Genomic DNA, 19,145 nt, shown 5'->3' on the forward strand with positions numbered 1-19,145 from the left:
TGTTTATTCAGAATTAACTGCAGTAAGCCTCCATGTCAGGAAACCAAAGTGTAACTGACTGTGATCTCAAAAATCAGCCTGGAAAAAGGTGCAATATTATAGTAGACTGTCTGCCTCAAAGAAAAAGCATTGTCAAAAACATTCAAACATGTTGTGATTTCTACATTCTTTTTAAAACTTTTGTAATTTTTGCTCAATTTTTTTACTTCATAGAATCTACCTGGTGAGAATTATACCTTCTTTCCTACTGTGTATTTGGGCACCACCTGGACTCCTGTGCTTTCAAGTAAAAAGCCTCTTCAAAGTGCATTGCTTTAGCCTACTCCTTTATCATTACCTGGTTGCCGAGTTATTTGGCATAAATAAACTGCTGGAGAAACTCAGGAAGTCAGGCAGCATTTGCAGAGGGAAATGGACAGATGACATTTTGGGTCAGAACCCCTCTTCAGACTGTTGGAATAGAGGGGATATAACTGGTTTTTAATGAACAGTGCAATAATTAATAGTTAATTAATGTTATTCATGAATATTTCCCTTGATCTTAACGACAGTATCATGGTAGAGAAATTATATCACATGTTCTCTCTCACTCTGTTCTTCCCTCTTTTGTTCAGGAGGAGGATTATGGATTTTGCCAACGGATGATCCTCAGTTGCTAATTAGCGACTCCATTGCCCCAAGATATGCAGATTACTACATTCACAAACTTTGTTTGGCCAAGGCAATTCCATCTGTTATGTCTTTTATTTAGTCCTTGGTTAACTAAAATGTATTGTCTGACCATGCAACTCACTGCTGTTTGTCTGAACTGGTGGTCCATCAATTGGTTGCTCTTTTCAATGTAATTACATTTTAAAAATATTTTGTTGACTGCTTTGTGATTATACTTAAAGTTATAAAAAGCATTAGCCTGACATCTCTGCTCAGTTGTACTGGTTTTATTGATAATAATGTGGCTAAACATCAAATTAACTCTTGCAAAAATATCACGTATTTTAAGACAATTACATTCAGTGCAAATTTAAGTGATCCTTGGCACCACAGTAATTCAAAGAAAATGTAAACTTAGAAGACATCTCACCCACAAAACTGGCTATGCTCACTGGATGAATTAATCACAAATGGCAGATTTGATTAATTGCATTCATTTATATACCTTTGGGAGGACTCAAAACCAAGCTGCTTTTTTTAAATGCAAGGACACGAATAGATATTGTTTAGGGACTTTAATTCTTAATTAATTTACTAATGAACTTGATTCCTGAGCCTCGACAAAAGTCATTTTCAGTCATTAAAAAAGTTACTCACAACTTGACACTCACTTGTTGACACTGATTAAAAATGCTTATTGTTTGCAAATAAACCCATTTTCAGTCCTATCAATCAAATGTAAAGGGAGTCCAATCATTAAGTATACCACGAGATATTCTAAACCAAAATCATTTAAAAAATTACATCAGATATCATTGATTCATGGAAAACATGGTTGTGCAAAAATTCAAGGCAAACACCCTTTTCAAAGCAACTATATTTTTAGGAAATAATTTGTGTCCCTATTCTCCTATTGTGAACAAGGTGGAAACTCTGGCCTGCTTTATTAAGACTTTCCTTTTCTGGAAGGTTGTTTACACATTCTGTTACCAAATAGGCCAGTAGAAATGCAGAATCTCAGTGTGCACGAGTGTCATCAATGTAAAGTACAGTAAGACACACTATTAAGAGAGTTGCTGTTGTCAGAATCGGTCAGCTACAGAGTGAAACATTGTGGGGATCAATCACTCCTCTCTCACAGACTGACCACTACATGTGTAATTCAGTCACAAAGGGGTGGCTATGTTTCCACACAAAAGATCAGCCAAATACAATGTGAAAGTGTGATCACTATTAATGAGCTAGATCTGCACTGACAGTGTCACTATTGGAGTGGTCAATCAGATACTGACGGTGTGATGTCTTAACTGGTGAGCCAGTCCAGCAATGACAGAGTCACTATTGGAGAGGTCAGTGAGATACAGTGGCAGAGTGATCGCTGTCGTGGTCAGTTAGATGTGCAGTAACATGGTGACTACTGTGGCAGTGAGACAGTGACTGACTGACTATAGGAGTGAGTTAGACACACAGTGACAAAATGTCACTGCAGAACGTGAGGGGAGGAGGGAGTGGGGGGGGGGGGGTCAGTCTGGCAAGCAGTGACAAAGTCTCTCCACTGGAGGGGGGCAGTTATACATAGCAACAGAGCGTCTCCACCATCAGTGACTGACATCAGCGAATGACCATTATAGCGGACGGTCACAACGGTGAACGACCACTGCAAGGGTCAGTCAGACAACAGTGACAGACCATCAGTAAATGACCATCAGAGCGAACGATCACGCAACAGTGAATGGTCTGTCATGCAACATCTCTGGAGAAAATGGGTCGGTGAGGTTTCGGGTCGAGAGCCATCAGAAGGGTCTGATGAAGGGTCTCGCCCCCCGCCCCCCACCCACCCCACCCCCCGCCCCCCACCCACCCCACCCCCCGCCCCTATTCCTTTTCTCCAGAGATGCTGCCTGGCCCGCTGAGTTACTCCAGCATTTTGTGTCTATCTTCGGTGTGAACTAACATCTGCAGTCCCTTGTTACACAGACCCATACCACTACTGCAAGGGTCACAGACACCAGCGAATGATCACCCGGGGGTCAGTCAGTGAGACACCAGTGGGCTAGTCGCACACCAGTGAATGGATAGCTCTACCGGATCAAAACACACCCATTGAGCTCGACAACCACTGTGCTGTCCTCTCGCAAGTGACCTCACCCAACAGTAAGAAGTTTGACAGGAACTTCTTTCCTGTGTGTGTTGGTGTCTGTGGTCAGCTCGGCTGGTGGCAAAGAGATAGATTGGAAGAAAGAGTATATTTTCCATCCGTGGTCGGTGGTGAGGATTCTGGCTTCTCCTCTCTGAGCTGCTCCTGCAGAAAGTGTCCTCCTTCGCCCAGATCTGACGTGTTCAGGAAATCAGCTGATCGCAGAGGCTGCGCTGAGATCTGCAGCACCTGCCGCTCAGTCCAGAGCCCGGAGCCCGGAGCCCAGAGCCCGGAGCCCAGCTCTGTCTCTGTCCCAGCCCGTGGCTGGCTGCCCGGCGCACTGCCCCTCCCTCATGCCCGCCCGCCCCAGACTCGGTGCCGCATCAGGTGTCCGGAACGCCCTGGCCCGGCCATGCTGCACAACGGGAACGACCCGGCCCCGCCGTCGCCCAACAAGTGGAGTAAGCCGTCGGGGGCCGGCGTCCCGAGCCACCCGCAAGCCCGGCCCGAGATCAAGAAGAACGCCATTACCGACGATTACCGGGTGTCCACGAACGTCCTGGGACTAGGAGTCAACGGCAAAGTGCTGGAGTGTGTGAACAAGAAAACGGGAGAGAAGTGCGCCCTGAAGGTACCACCTACCGCTGTGTGTGAGGGGATTCTGTGTCGTTTCGGTGGAAAAGTTTTAAGGAACTTTGAAATTATAACGCGAAGAACAGAAACAAAAACCTTACTGGTTTTCTAAATGCTGGGATTAAGCATAATCTGCTTTTGTTTTTCTTAACGTTAACTGTGGATGAATGGATATTTCCTCGGGGACAAGTTTCTGTCATTTGCTGGCGTGTGTTCATGTCTCTGAAGCGGCAGGTCAGGGAAGCTCAGGGATGTTTTCCTTAAACTGAGTCTACATTCTCAGATAGTATAAGAATATAACTGCAGATGCTGGTACAAATCGAAGGTATTTATTCACAAAATGCTGGAGTAACTCAGCAGGTCAGGCAGCATCTCGGGAGAGAAGGAATGGGTGACGTTTCGGGTCGAGACCCTTCTTCAGACTGAAGAAGGGTCTCGACCCGAAACGTCACCCATTCAGACGGAAGAAGGGTCTCGACCCTAAACGTCACCCATTCCTTCTCTCCCGAGATGCTGCCTGACCTGCTGAGTTACTTCAGCATTTTGTGAATAACTACATTCTCAGATGGACAGTAGGTCTCGGGCATCGCTTGTAAAACAGGTTAGGTATCCTCGATGTATTGATCTCCACTAAAAAGTAGAAAGACAGGTTACCTGATTGCCACTTCACTGACTGGCTCCGTGCCTTTATGATAAGGACGAAAGTACTTGCAGATTTGTTTTAGGAAGTCTAGCGTTGTGAAAGATGCTTGTGTAAATGGAAGTATTTAGATTTTTTGATGCTCTGATCTGGTTTCCCTTCTGTCTTTGGGAGAAGCAGTGATGATGAAATGAAGTGACTGATTCCCGGATGAGTCTGAGCAACCAAGCCTTGCAATTCCCCATCCTTAAGTCTGCTCGTCTCTTCTTCAATTACAATGTCTCCTGGAGCTGACTCCTGTGTGGCCCCATGTGTATGGGTCTCACTTGGCAGCTGCTGATTGTAGTGGAAACAACGTTTTTTTAAAATGCAGAGACTGGGTTAGACCTCATCTGCAATTCCTTAGTATATTTCTGGGTACTAGACTTAGAAAGGATTAAAAGTGTTGATTTGCTAAAATGCTAACACGAACTCTCAACAGTCTCTGGTCCACAGAAAGTCATTTCATTTAGTTTAGAAATACACCATGGAAACAGGCCTTTTGGCCCCCTGAATCTATGCTGACCACCGTTCACACTAGTTCTATGTTTTCCCATTTTCTCATCTACTCCCTGCACACTTGGTCCAATTTACAAAGGCCAAGTCACCAAAAAACCAGGAGGAAGGAATTGCAGATGCTGGTTTACACCGAAGATAGACACAGAATGCTGGAGTAACTCAGGGGGGCAAGTAGCATCACTGGATAGAAGGAATTGGTGATGTTTCGGGGTCTGAAGCGTCTTGACCCGAAAGGTCACCCATTTGATCCGGAGATGCTGCCCATCCCGCTGAGTTACTCGAAACCTATAAACATGTATATCTTTGGGATGGAATTTGATTGAGGTTTTAGAAAGAGTTGATAGAGAACAGAGATGAGAGGGAATTCATAGATTAAGACAATTGAGAGAAAAGTTAGGAAACTCTTCATACTCTAGATGACGGAGTAGAATTCTCTCCCATTAAAAATATGAATTTCAGATTTAAAATTATTATTTACTGGTCAACAAAAATCTAATTGAAAGGGGAATAGCTTTGAGGGTTTGAATAGTTTAATGTTTTCCTTGTTTGGAAATATCCTTGGTTGGAACAGTGGCTCACTTTAATTTTTTTATCTCTTCTCAAGACAGCAAAGCCTTGATGCCAAAACTTTGTGCCATGCCCTCATATGCCAATTCTTTCAAATTTGTATTTGAGATAGTTTGGCGTGTCTTTGTGAGTCAGTATAAGTGAAGCCAAATCTGTATTAAGTGAAATTTTGGGGCCTGCAAATCAGCAGATTATTACACAGGTGGAGTTTGTTATTCAAACTGAACCTGTTAGCGATCAGAAGAAAGTGTCCTGACTGTTTCTTTCACCCTATTATTGAAGTCAGTTCTAAATCCACTGATAGTATGCCCTGTTTGTTAATTCAACATAAGCTAGGGATCAGATCTTGAACTTGCATGTACCTCAGGCAATCACTGCATTGACAAAGCCCGCTGAGTGTTTTAACAGCTTGAGCTTGGTGTCTACTTTGTGCAGTGTATTTAGAAGTACGAGACCTGTGGGAATTTGATTTGTGAATGCTCATTGTCATTTAAGGGAGGTAGTTTTAACTGGATACACTTGAGGCTCGAAGAATGGGACCACGGATTCTAGACTTGGGTTGATTGGATTGTACTTTGTTTTGCGTCAGTGCAGTATTGATTATTTAGAGATGAAAGGCAGACAGTATTTGTCTGAATGTGAACATGTTGGTCACTTGTTTTAAAATGTGTCAGTATTTAAACATTCTCATTGCATTCATAATTGAGGTTAAAGCAGTATGGTCACTACATTTACTGAAATTGTCATTAATGTGAAATTTTAGACAATGCTTGTGGGAGTCTTGATAAACAAATGATGATAAAACTGCTATCCTCCAAGGCTGTGTTTGCAGAGAACATTTGGAACAGTACAGGGTTAGGGTGAAATAGAAGTTGAGATGAAAAGTCTTGATGGTCTGCAAGCAATTTGAGGAAATTAATTTAAAGATCAAATATACTACATTATTGTTATTGGCTTAAGCATTTCATTCAGTGGCATGTGGATCTGCAGTAGATCAGATTGTGATTGCTTTAAATGGTGAATATCTGGAGTTAATAGGTTTTTTTAAAGTTCCATAGCAACCATTTAATTCAGGTATCTAGATAGTGGGGAGACTAACTATAATCGTAGGCCAGTGCACAAGTTTCGCTGGTCAGTGAAGGAATCACTCACTGTGTCCTACTGCATTATCGGAGTAGTCACAACTGGGCTGATGACTTAATGTAAGAAAATCTACTGAGTAGTTTGGAAATCAAAGGCAGAAACTTCAGAGCAGGAAACATTTAACCTTTCACATTTACAACCTTCCATCACGTCATTGACCTGAAATGTTAGCCCAACATTATTTCCTTCTCCATAAATGCTGCTTAGTATTCCTAGCACTTTATTATATTTCTGATAGATTTGTAGTTATGTTACTGGACTGATAATCCAAAGGGCTAGGATAATGATCTAGCAACACAAGTCCAAGTGCTGCAGAGGCAACTGGGACATTTAAAATAAGTTAATTAAATAAATCTAGATTTTAAAACTTAGTATTAGTAATATTAGGCATAAAAACTTCTGATTTGTGTAAAAACCTTTATCGTGCACTAATATCCTTTTACAGAATTAAATCTGCTGCCGCTGTCCTCTTCAGCCAAGATTGAATGTAGGCCACCCTAAGTGTTATTTGGTCTTAATTGAAAAAAACCCATAAGTTAAGTTGTATGAAAATGTGACCCCAAAGTGTCGCAAGAACAAAAGCAAATACTCCATCTGTAATTGACACTGACGAAAAAGCATTGGCAGCTGAGTTAACTCCACAGAATTCAGGACTAAAATTTTGAGAAATGTGCCGACAAGACATCATGAGCTACAAGTCTGCAACTTCATTACCATTAAGGCAGGGGACCATTGCTGGTTCACACTATCTGAGTGAGCACCAATCATGCCACACACATGAGGTGACAACCTGTTGAAACTGACACAGATCGAAACAGCAGAAGCAGGTTGCTGTAGCTCTAAGTTAATTGATGGAAATTTAAAAACATAAGAAGTAGTTCTGTTGTCATCCCCAAACATGGTGAAATGCAGCAATTTGATCGTCAAGGGTGGGACAAAAGAATTTTCAACCATATTCAGCCAGAAATGCTGAGTGAATGATCCATCTTGGCTCATTTCAGAAACCCCCACCATCACAGAAGCCAGCCTTCAGACAATTTGATTAATTCCATGTGTTGTTAAGAAACAGCTGAAAGTACTGGGAACAACAAAGGTTAGAAGCCCTGGCACTGTTCCACCTGTAGCATTGAAGTCTTGTGCTCCAGGATTAGCTGCACCTCCATTGGAGTTGTTCCAGTATAGGTGTGCTGCTGCCAACTGTTCAGCAGTGGAAAGTCTAGAACACAAGGACAAGTCCAATGTGGTCAGTTTTTGTGTCTGAGGGGGTAAAGGAAAGGGTTATTAATATTATATTCAAGCAATTATACATCAAATACACCTTATCAACATTGATTTTGGGATCTGTCAGGATTTCTCATGTCTATCTGTCAGTGCAGCCCTGGTTTAACCATGGGCAAAGAGCTTAATTCTGTTAACTATTATGAATGACACAATATCTAGGCTGATTGAAACCAACATGGCAACAACAAAACAGAATAAAATTAAAATCCATGGGAATTAGAACAAAAAGCCTTCTCTGTTAAAATTATAACCAGAACCATCTTCCTTCTTGCTCATTATAGGAGCTTACTTGGGCTATCCCTGCAAAAGTTCCTCTTCAGCTACTTCACTGATCTTCCTTCCATCACAAGGCTGGAAAATATGTTTTTTGGTGATTAGAGAATATTCTGTTCCATTCACAACTCCATAGATATGCTCTGTGCTCACCTGCCCAAGATCTGACAAACAGTCACAATTGGGGATAAATTGCAACTAATAATTGTCTCACATGAGGTAGAGCTGCACAAAAGAAAGTCTAATCACTATTTCATAACATTCAACAGCATCACCGTAGCAATTTTTTTGTGAGCACCATTAACCAGGAGCATAATTGGACCATTCATACAAATAAAGTAGGGCGCAAGAGCAGATCAGAGACTGGATATTCATTCCACATGAACAGGTGGAGAACAGAAAGCTTCCCAATCAAATATGGAGTTGAGCAAGGTTTTCCTCTCCCTCTGTCTTGAGTTGCATTGTGCCTTTTCTTGAATCCAGCAGGAGGGGCAAGGCGTAAAAGAGCTGATGGCACTCGGATAGAGGGGATGAACTCACATCAATCTACCTGGGTAATGCTGTCATCTTCTCCTAGGGCCCACTATTGGTCCACAGATTGATTAGCATCTGTGACCATGTAAACTGGCCTTGGGCAATCAGACCTAGATTATTTTAGTTTTTAGTTTAGTTTAGATACAGTGCAGAAACAGAACCTTCGGCCCACCAAGTCTGTGCCGACCTGCGATCCCTGCACATTAACACTACCCTACACACACTAGGGACAATTTCTAGGGACTATTAAAAAATATATATATACCAAGCCAATTAATCTAAAAAGCTTTAAGTCTTTGGAATTTATGCAACTAATCTGACTGAACCTCTTCCCTTCACCACTGGGCATGGTGCTGGGAATCTGGTTCAGAGAAGCTGGGGCACGAACCAAAAACTGGTTTGAACAATGAACCATGGTGAAGCAGAAGTTGGGATTGTGGGAGCAATGTTCTATCTTGATGGAGGGGACAAACAGAGATGTCCTCAGTGTTGTTGAATGTGGTGCAGAGTGCAGTAGTCATCCTACATTTCATCTGCCGATCCAAATGGATCTTGTCCAGGGGGACATAATGCATGGGTCTCCAGAGAGAGGGGGAAACTGATCTCAGAATTACCCTTGCCCTGATGGCCATTCTGCATGCCGGCATCAAAATGTGCATCGACCTAGATATACAAACACCAAGATTCACATGGGCTACGTATCATCTGTGTTGCAAGTGACAGGCCTGGCCTCATTGTCAAGGAATGCTCCATTCAATTGGACCATGCCCTGACACCTGTCCCTCATTGAAAGGTATCTGTGAAAGAAAGTCTTTGACCACAGCAATGGTCTGCATGGAATGTTCCCTGTGGGAGAAGGAGACAATGGGTCCTGTAGCATGATTCCCTGAGCAGACTGTCAAAGTCAATAGAAAGAATTCCTCATCACCAGCGCTCTCATACAAGCAGCAAAACTTGGTTGGTGATGAGTAGAGTTGCTCCAGTCAGATCCTTATTGCTTAGCAGAGGCTTAATGCCACTGCATGCTGCTCTTCAGTTGGCTATGGAATGGATGATGCAGTCATCTTTGTGGACCACGCCTTTGCCTAGATCTGGAAAAAGTACAGCATTCATTGCTGAGTTCATCCTGGGCATCTGCATACACATGGCTTTGTGCTCCGTAGGTGTACCCTTGCCACCCATACACAGCAGCGGTACAAGATCGCAGCTTTGCTCGGCATATTGGGCAAAATTAGGGATGATTTAGGAAGGATATTCTTGCTATTGAGGGCGTGCAGCGTAGGTTCACTAGGTTAATTCCCGGAATGGCGGGGCTGTCGTATGTTGAAAGGCTGGATCAATTAGGCTTGTATACACTGGAATTTAGAAGGATGAGGGGGGATCTTATTGAAACATATAAGATAATTAGGGGATTGGACACATTAGAGGCAGGAAACATGTTCCCAATGTTGGGGGAGTCCAGAACAAGGGGCCACAGTTTAAGAATAAGGGGTAGGCCATTTAGAACAGAGATGAAGAAGAACTTTTTCAGTCAGAGAGTGGTGAAGGTGTGGAATTCTCTGCCTCAGAAGGCAGTGGAGGCCAGTTCGTTGGATGCTTTCAAGAGAGAGCTGGATAGAGCTCTTAAGGATAGCGGAGTGAGGGGGTATGGGGAGAAGGCAGGAACGGGGTACTGATTGAGAGTGATCAGCCATGATCGCATTGAATGGCGGTGCTGGCTCGAAGGGCTGAATGGCCTACTCCTGCACCTATTGTCTATTGTCTATTGTCATGATGACTACGCTGTTCCCAGAAACATACTGAGGCAAATATCGGTGGGTTCTGGAAGATCAACTCAGTGAAAGATGCACTTTGGTCTGCCCAAAATATGCCCAGGCATGTGAAGTGACCCAGAAAAGAAAACATTTCTTCCAAAAGGTTTGCAATAAAGTTGTGAAATTAAAACATGCATATCAAGCACACACATACCTGATAAACTATCCCCACATCCAGTACAAAAAGAATATCAAAAGTATGGAGGGCTAAGTGAAAAATAGTTGCATTTTCCTCTATTGCAGTCAAACCATATTCTCTTGCAATAACACTTGTAGTGTTATTAAAATTACATGTGATAATATCATTTTTTAAAAGGATAATGTGGGAAGGAGATTTTGTTTCCTGCGTGCGGGCTTCGAACACTTGTTCAGGCAGCTGGGCTGGAGGCCTTTCCTATGCTGCTTTTAGCTGCACTCTCAATGTGCACAAGAATAGAATAGAATTCATTATCTTCCAGTCAATTGCATTTATTTTTAAACATCCCTCATGCCCTCCTGCTCTCTCCGGGTGCTTTCCTGGTAGTCTGGTTCATATTCTCCACGAGAAGATCAGGCACGAGAATCCATATTTTGTCATTCCTGAACATAATTTTATTCTTTTTAAAACTGTTTTTCTTGCCTTAACTTTATCAAGGCAAAGCATAATTTCCATCAAATATAAATTGGATCACAATCTGGATGGACTGTTAACATCAATTAGACGATGTTTAAATCTTGATTGCTTAAAAGTAATTGACGAAAGAGTTTTGACTTTAATGAGGTATCTTTTTTCCTCATCACAGCCACATTAAAAAACTGTAACTTGAACAAAAGATATACTTTTTGGACTTTTTTCTTCTTCCTGTAGTGTATTGAAAACGAATCTGGAGAATATAACTGCTTATTTACCTGTATTTCATCTGCATTCTTAATATATGTAATTGCTGCCACAGCCAACAATTATATGTGTAGTACATAACTAAATGACGACTTTGTCGGGCAAATAAAAAGATTTGTAGTTAATCTCAAATGCTGAGTGAACACGAGTCTGAAAAATGTTGATTGTCAGAACAGGTGATTGGTTTTATAAATGGGTGAACAGCTGGCTACAATTACATACGTGTGATGCTGCTGAAATGCCTTTAAGCTGAGAGTAATTTTACTGAACGTTCAGCTACAATAGTTCTGTTCATTTTCTCTTTAATATTACCCACCTCTCTTTCGATGATAATGCCATGGACTGGGGTTCAATTGCAATTCCTCTTTCCAGTGACCATTCTGCAAGTATTGGATCATGCTTAACAAACTGATTATGCATTATTTTTGACCAATATCCAAATGTGCACTTTCCAGTAAAATCCTAGATGTTGTCATGGCCAGTGTGGCAGAATGTATTCTTATTATTTAGCATTGGTTGTAAACCAGGATTTCTTTTTGTTTGGTCAGTGCTTTATCGCTGCATTAAACCTGAAGTGTCATCAGTGGATTATTTTTATTTTATTATCTCATATCATTATCATTAAATGGTCCTTCATTTTCCTAATAAATTCTGGGACTGCTTCATTCGGCAAATTGTTCAACTGAGATTTCTATTCCCTTAGTTGTGCTGTACTATAGCTGACTGTGAGAATGGTTCAGAATTGTTCAGCCTATTTTCTCTCCAGTGAAGAATTCATAAGGGGGTCCATCTCCTACACTCTGCAGTGCAGTGAAACATCCCCATCCTGCTATCCAACAACATGCATTTTAATTTATCTTGGCAGCGCTAAAAGTCCTGGCTTTGTAGATGTACTCCAAAGGCAGATGTTAAAGAATAGTTCTCTTGTCTGGGGAAGGGTCTTGACCCGAAACGTCACCCATTCCCTCTCTCCTAGATGCTGCCTGACCTGCTGAGTTACTCCACCATTTTGTGATACGTTCACTTGCAGCAAGTTGTTTTCACATGGCATGGCATGATATAGAATGCTCTAACTGAAAGGGTGGTGGAAGCAGATTCTATGTTGATTTTCAAAAAAGAAATAAGTAAATACAACACGAATGATGGGACTAATAGGACTAATTGTATAACTCTTGCATGGAGATGATAGAAACTTACTGCGGCTATTAAGCCTGTCCATACTGGTTGAATGAATGAGGACGCATTGAATGATGTCCTGCAGTGCCATTGATTCTGTGGTTATTGAAGGCCTTGCTGGTGTGATGGTTTTGCTATATGTGAACATCACTGTCAAAAATGGAATGGATTCACTGATAAAGATACACAGCAGTTCTTTAATATAGCAGCTGAAACATAGGTTATTTTTGTTCTGTCAAGCAATCTAAATAATCTCCTCTCCTCCAAAAGTGACTGGTGGATACTGTAGACAAATTTGGCAGCGCATTGAGTCAGCAAAGGAATGATAGATTCACTCTCCTGCTATTGTCAGCCTGTAACTGATTATCTTACAGAATGTCTTTGATGTGACCCTGACTTGCTGCTACTGCTTTGTGTACTGGAATGTATCATTAGGACTAGGGTATTGACCTGCTTGTGATTTACCACATTTGGCAGCTGACTCTGATATCCATATCCACATGCAACTGGGGTGTGCAGACCCGATCTGGCACAGGGTAGAAATTTGTAGGTAAACAATTTGGATTGCGTCATAATTCATGTAGCTTATTCTCTTGGAATTTGATAGCTCTCATCTATTTCTGACGTTCATGAAATAAAGCAGACTTCCATGTATTTATAAGAGATTACAGGCTTAAGGTAAAACTAGAGGGAAAAGTGGGCAAGATATGGAGGCATTATTTGGTTGTCAAGGAAAAGACTGAAGTTTTTCCAAAGGCAACTCACATTTTAGCATTTTCAAAACATACTTTACAACTGGTACTTAGTGGAATTTCATAATAACCATTCCTCTGATCCGTGCAATGGAAGTTTATAGTTGGAACCAAATCTCGGATTCAGATTAGTTTGTCACATACACCAGGTTGCAATAAAATTCCTTGTTCGCATGAACTTCACGGAGTACCCTACAGAATATCTCGCTCCCTTTTCCTCATGTTAACGATCATATTGTTAAAGGTCGATTCTACTAGACAGACAACAATACCATAAAGTGATAAAACATTCAAGTCTTTATTACTCCAGCGGGAGTGGGAGAACTGCAACTAGTATTTTTTTTAAATCAAAAAATACTTTATTCAAGTAATAAATATTTACAAAACATCTGCTTTTCAAAAACCCCATCCGACATTTCCGGAGATTACACATTCAATGCAGATATTCATTTCCAAATTTACACAGAATCCCTTATTTGGAGGGGCGTCTCCACCCCACCCTGCCCCCCATGTCCAGCAGCAGAAGGACCCTAGACTGTGGTCCTCCCCCACAGAGCCTTGGCGTTGGCTGCACCAAGCTTCAGTGCGTCCCTCAGCACGTACTCCTGCAGTCTGCAGCGGGCCAGTCGGCAACATTCCCCGACGGACAGCTCGCTCCGCTGGGAGGTCAACAAAGCCCGGCAGACCAAAGAGCGTCTTTCACCGAGTTGATGACCTTCCAGCAGCACTCGATGTCAGTCTCTGAATGCGTCCCTGGGAACAGTCCGTGGATCACAGAGTCCTCTGTGATGGAGCTTACTTGGAATAAATCGTGACAGGGACCCCTACAAACCTCTCCAGACTCTCTTGGCAAATCCACACTCTGTGAAGAGGTGGGCAACCGTCTCCTCTCCATAGCAGCCGTCCCGGGGGCAGCGTGCGCTGGTAGTGAGGCTTCGGCGGTGCAGGAAGGATCTGACTGGGAGGGCTCCCCTCACCGCCAGCCAAGCCAGGTCTTGGTGCTTGTTGGTGAGTTCTGGCGATGAGGCATTTTGCCAGACAAGCTGGGCAGTCTGCTCTGGGAACCACGCCACAGGATCCATGGAGTCATTTCCCTGCAGTGCCTGCAGGACGTTCCGTGCTGACCACTGCCTTTCCACGAGCGACAGATGGTGCGGCAATGTCCAGCTGACTGGCACATTGCGTGGCATCTGCGCCAGGCCCATCCTTCGCAACACCGGGGACAGGTAGAACCTCATCAGGTAGTGGCACTTGGTGCCCACGTGCCTTGACTCTACGCTCCACCTGATGCAGCCACACACGAATGCTTGCATACTAGCAGTCACTCGAGGACCCCACTCACTCACAGAGTGTTGCAGCAGCACTTTTATACACCACATACAATAGGTTTTTAGAAGTGATAACAGAACCAGACACCCCACATGGGTGGCCTTGCAAGATGATAGGAGTTCAATGAATCATCATCCACTATCACTGGCCGTTGTCCAAGGTCATTAATTCAGTCTATTAACATAAACACATCTTCCTGGTACTCACCTTTATAGTGATTGTAAAGAGGCTCATTCTACTCTGTGCTCTTCCTTTGTATCCGTTTCCTGTCCTTTGTAGTTTTACAACACCCCTTTTTGTAATCTCAAGCCGGCATCTACACAGAGATAGACTTGCAGGCGTCTAAGGTATGCAATCTAATTTGGTGACAGTTCATCTTCATGTAACATTTGGTCACATACACCTTAACCCTTAAATCCCCTTTCTCCTTTACAGTATTAGGCCAATTTTGTTTACAAAGGTTGAAAATAGACAGGTAATATATTAACAAAAAACAAAGATAATTTATCAGGCTGAATACCTGTCATCAAAAATCCAAATTACTACTTGCTTATTTACATGTGGTTATCATTGCTCAAAACAGGTTGAGGTTTGGCCTTCATCAGCCAGAGTATTGAGTACAGAAGTTGGGAGGTCATGTTGCAGTTGTAAGACGTTGGTAAGACTGCATTTAGAATATTAATAATAATAATAATAATAATGCATTTTATTTATATAGCGCTTTTCATATACTCAAAGACGCTTTACAGAGATTTTGAGAACATATTGTGTTCAGTTCTGGGTACCATGTTATAGGAAAGATATTGTCAAGCTTGAAAGGGTTCAGAAAAGATTTACAAGTATGTTGCCAGGACGAGAGGATATGAGCAAAAGGGAGAGGTTGAATAGGCTGGGTCTCTATTGCATGGAGCGCAGGAGGATGAGGGATGATCTTATTGAGCTATTGTGGTGACTCCTGAGAGTTAGGCCACTCCTTGGCCGAACCCTCGGCACTGAGACTGACAGGGTCTGGGCACTGCCCAGTCTACGGTGTTTCTCATCAGGGGTTGTGGAGAGAGAGGTGAGTGAACGTGTGAGCTGACAGCTTTTGTTGTGTTAATAAAGCTATCCCGACTGAACTAACCTGGCATCCAGCCTTATTTCGGGCTGAACCGATCGCTCTTGCTACATTGATGACCCTGACGCTCCAAACTCATCATTTTGGTGCACAACATGCAATACTGCAACCAGCTCCCCGCTGCTCTGGCCGGCCAGGCCCAGCTGAACAAGGTCGCCATGAAGCTACCGATCTTCTGGACCTCCCAGCCGCAGGTATGGTTTCAGTAGGCTGCGCCCAGTTCCACGTTCGCGGGATCACAGTCAACGAGACCCGTTTCTACTACGTCGTCGGCGCGGTCGACCAGGAAACGGCCGGTCGGGTAGTGCCTTACCTGTGTGACCCCCCGGCGGCCGCTAAATACGAAGGCCTCAAGGCGCTGCTTCTCCGCACATTCGGGCTCAGCCGCATGGAGCGAGCGGCGCGGATCTTCAACATGGGCGGGCTCGGCGATCGGAAGCCGTCAGCCTTCATGAGCGAGATGCTTACCCTCATGGATGGCCACCAGGCCCTGCCTTCTGTTTGAGTTTGTGTTCCTGCAACAGTTGCCGGATGACATCCGCCTGTTCCTATCCGGGGTGAAATTTGATGACCCCCTGGCGCTAGCGGAGTGCGCCGACGAGCTGTGGCTGACCTATCGGCGGGTGATGGGCGCGCTGGATCGAGGGCCTGCAGGGCCCGGGACGTCGCAGGAGGGCGGCACGTCTATCGATCGGGTGTCGGCAGCGCCCCGGAGGACTCAGCGACCGTCCCCTGTATTCACCAGGGGTTCGGCTGCATCAGCCCCAAGCCAGCTGATCCCGGGCAACGCCGGTAGAGGGTGCTGGTGTTACTACCTCCAGTGCTGGGGTTCCGCGGCTCGACAGTGCCGCCAGCCCTGGGAAACGCCGGGGCCGGCTGCCGGTAGTCGCTGCGGCGGCCAGCCAGATACACCGCCTCTACGCTTGGGACCGTCATTCGGGACGCCAGTTCCTCGTTGACACCGGGGCGGAGGTGAGCATTTTGCCCATTGGGAGTCGACACTTGTTCATGTAAGCGGGGGCCGTCGCTCATCGCTGTGAATGGCAGCCCCATCTGGACGTATGGAGTTCGCACGGTCCTGCTTATTTTTGGGCCCTGTCATTTCAACTGGACCTTTACAGTCGCCAACGTCTCCCAGCCGTTGTTGGGTGCCGATTTCCTCCGGGCTCAATCGCTGTTGAGGGGGGTCGGCGCGAGACTGTGTCGGTGGGTCGCCTTAAGCCGGCCCATTTGGACATCAGTCAACCCGTGCAGGTGACCCAGCCTCGTCATCGGGAGCGTCCTCAATCCCGGCCACTCCCGCCTGTGCCTACGTTGGCCCCTGAGAGAGTGGGTGTGTGTACGAGGTCCGGCCGCCTTGTTCGTCCGCTGGTTTGTTTCGTGCCTCCGGTTCTGGGGGGGTGGGGTCCTGTGGCGACTCCTGAGAGTTAGGCCACTCCTTGGCCGAACCGTCGGCACTGAGACTGACAGGGTCTGGGCATTGCCCAGTCCACGAGGTTTCTCACCAGGGGCTGTGGAGAGAGAGGTGAGTGAACATGTGAGCTGGTAGCTTGTGTTAATAAAGCCATCCCGACTGAACTAACCTGGCGTCTAGCCTTATTTTGGGCTGAACCGATTGCTCTTGCTATACTATACAAAATCATGAGAAGGGTTTTGAAAGATAAATTATGCAAATCTCCAAATGAGCAGCGGGCATTGAATAATCATGTGAATTTCAACTATTCCCAAATAAAATGGAAATTGTATAAGATGTTGGTGAGGCCACATTTAGAGTATTGTGTTCAGTTCTGGGCATTGTGTTATAGTAAAGATGCTGTCAAGCTGGAAAGGGTACAGAGAAGATTTACGAGGATGTTGCCAGGACTAAAGGGTCTGAGCTATAGGCAAAGGTTGAGTGAGCTGGGACTCTATTACTTGGAGCGCAGGAGGATGAGGGGTGATCTTATAGAGGTGCACAAGATCATGAGAGGAATAGATTGGGTAGATGCACAATCTCTTGCCCAGAATATGTGAATTCCGGACCGGAGAACATAGGTTGAAAGGGAAAAGATTTAATAGGAATCTGAGGGGTAACTTTCACACAAAGGGTGGTGGATGTATGGAACAAGCTGCCAGAGGAGGTAGTTGAGGCAGGGACTATTCCAACATTTAAGAAACAGTTCGACAGGTACATGGATAGGACAGGTTTGGAGGGATATGGACCAAATACTGGCAGGTAGGACTAGGGCAGCTGGGACATGTTGGCCAGTGTGGGCAAGTTAAGCCGAAGGGCCTGTTTCCACCCGTATAAACTGACTCTATGACTCTAAAAAAAGTCAGGAAAGGAGAAAAGGAAATCAGAATCAGATTTAAAACCATGAGGAAGACTGTGTTTTCTCTGAAGAATTAAAGTGTTCCACAAGAGATGCTGCTGGATTTTGTAAGGTTATTGAACCAGAATAGTTAGGATAAGTGTAGAAGACTATCTTAACAGTGGTGATTGCAAGAGCTATAAATATTCAGAAACAACTTAGATGAATTTGCTGATAGTATTGTACATAGCATTGATGTAAGCTCTGAGTGATGCATATTAATAGATCAAGCAAACAGGCAAAACTGTGGCAATTAGATTTTAATATGGGTGAATGGGTTTCCAAAGGGTAGAAAAAAAACTAGAAGCAGTGACGGTTGAATTAGATTTAGTGTCCTTGTATTTGGATCATTAAAATATCATGGACTAGTGTAGAAAAGAAGCTGGCAGCACGGTGGTGCAGCGGTAGAGTTGCTGCCTTACAGCGAATGCAGCGCCGGAGACTCAGGTTCGATCCTGACTACGGGTGCTGTACTGTATGGAGTTTGTACGTTCTCCCTGTGACCTGCGTGGGTTTTCTCCGAGATCTTCGGTTTCCTCCCACACTCCAAAGACGTACAGGTTTGTAGGTTAATTGGCTGGGCAAATGTAAAAATTGTCCCTGGTGGGTTTAGGATAGTGTTAATGTGTGGGGATCGCTGGGCGGCGTGGACCCGGTGGGCCGAAGGGCCTGTTTCTGCGCTGTATCTCTAAAAAAAATCTAAAAGACTTATGGAATACTTAAGTTTAAAAAAGTGAAATAAAAGCAAGAGAATAGAAGTTATACCACTTTTTAAAAAACCCTTGGAGTACACTATGCAGTGTTGGACATTTAAGATGAAGGACATTTAGCCTTGAATGGAATATTAAGCAGCTTTGTTAAAATATTACCTGGACCACAAGTGTTAAAATCTGAGAAGAGACTCTACAAACTAGAGTTGAATTCCCTGGAATTTAGCTTAAATTGTGATTTCATTTTGTAATTGGGGGAATCTGCTACCTGCTAACTGAAGGATTTACAAGGATACATAGTCTAAAGATTTATTTGGCTGTCAGGAGTGAAGTTAGGAAGTGCCTATGGACATACTATAATCAGCATTTTGTGAATAAATCGATTTGTACCAGCATCTGCAGTTATTTTCTTATACTATAATCAGGTATCTGGAACATTCTTCTGCAAGCAGCGGTTGATGTAGGTTAATTTTACATTTTAAATCTGAGATTGATTTTTGTTATCCAGAGATTTTAAAGGGATCTGGGGAAAGTTGAAAACGTGGAGTTAGATCACAGATCAGCTGTGACTTCAGTGAGGGATTAAATTAGTTAATAATGTA

General features: G+C 43.8%; 1 protein-coding gene across 2 annotated transcripts in view; it reads left to right on the plus strand.

Moving 5' to 3' along the window:
* Nucleotides 1-19,145, plus strand: part of LOC144601868 (MAP kinase-activated protein kinase 3-like) — a 78,095-nt gene that overhangs the window by 8,383 nt on the left and 50,567 nt on the right. Inside the window, exon 1 of one of the 2 annotated variants that reach the window (XM_078414365.1) lies at nucleotides 2,920-3,419. The exons of the other annotated variant lie outside the window; for it this stretch is intronic. Within the exon in view, the coding sequence (XP_078270491.1) occupies nucleotides 3,201-3,419 (219 nt within the window). The 5' untranslated portion in view covers nucleotides 2,920-3,200. Of the gene's footprint in view, nucleotides 1-2,919; nucleotides 3,420-19,145 lie in introns of those variants that run through there. 2 annotated transcript variants of the gene reach the window in all.

This window comes from Rhinoraja longicauda, chromosome 17, assembly GCF_053455715.1.
Source record: "Rhinoraja longicauda isolate Sanriku21f chromosome 17, sRhiLon1.1, whole genome shotgun sequence".
Taxonomy (NCBI): domain Eukaryota; kingdom Metazoa; phylum Chordata; class Chondrichthyes; order Rajiformes; family Arhynchobatidae; genus Rhinoraja; species Rhinoraja longicauda.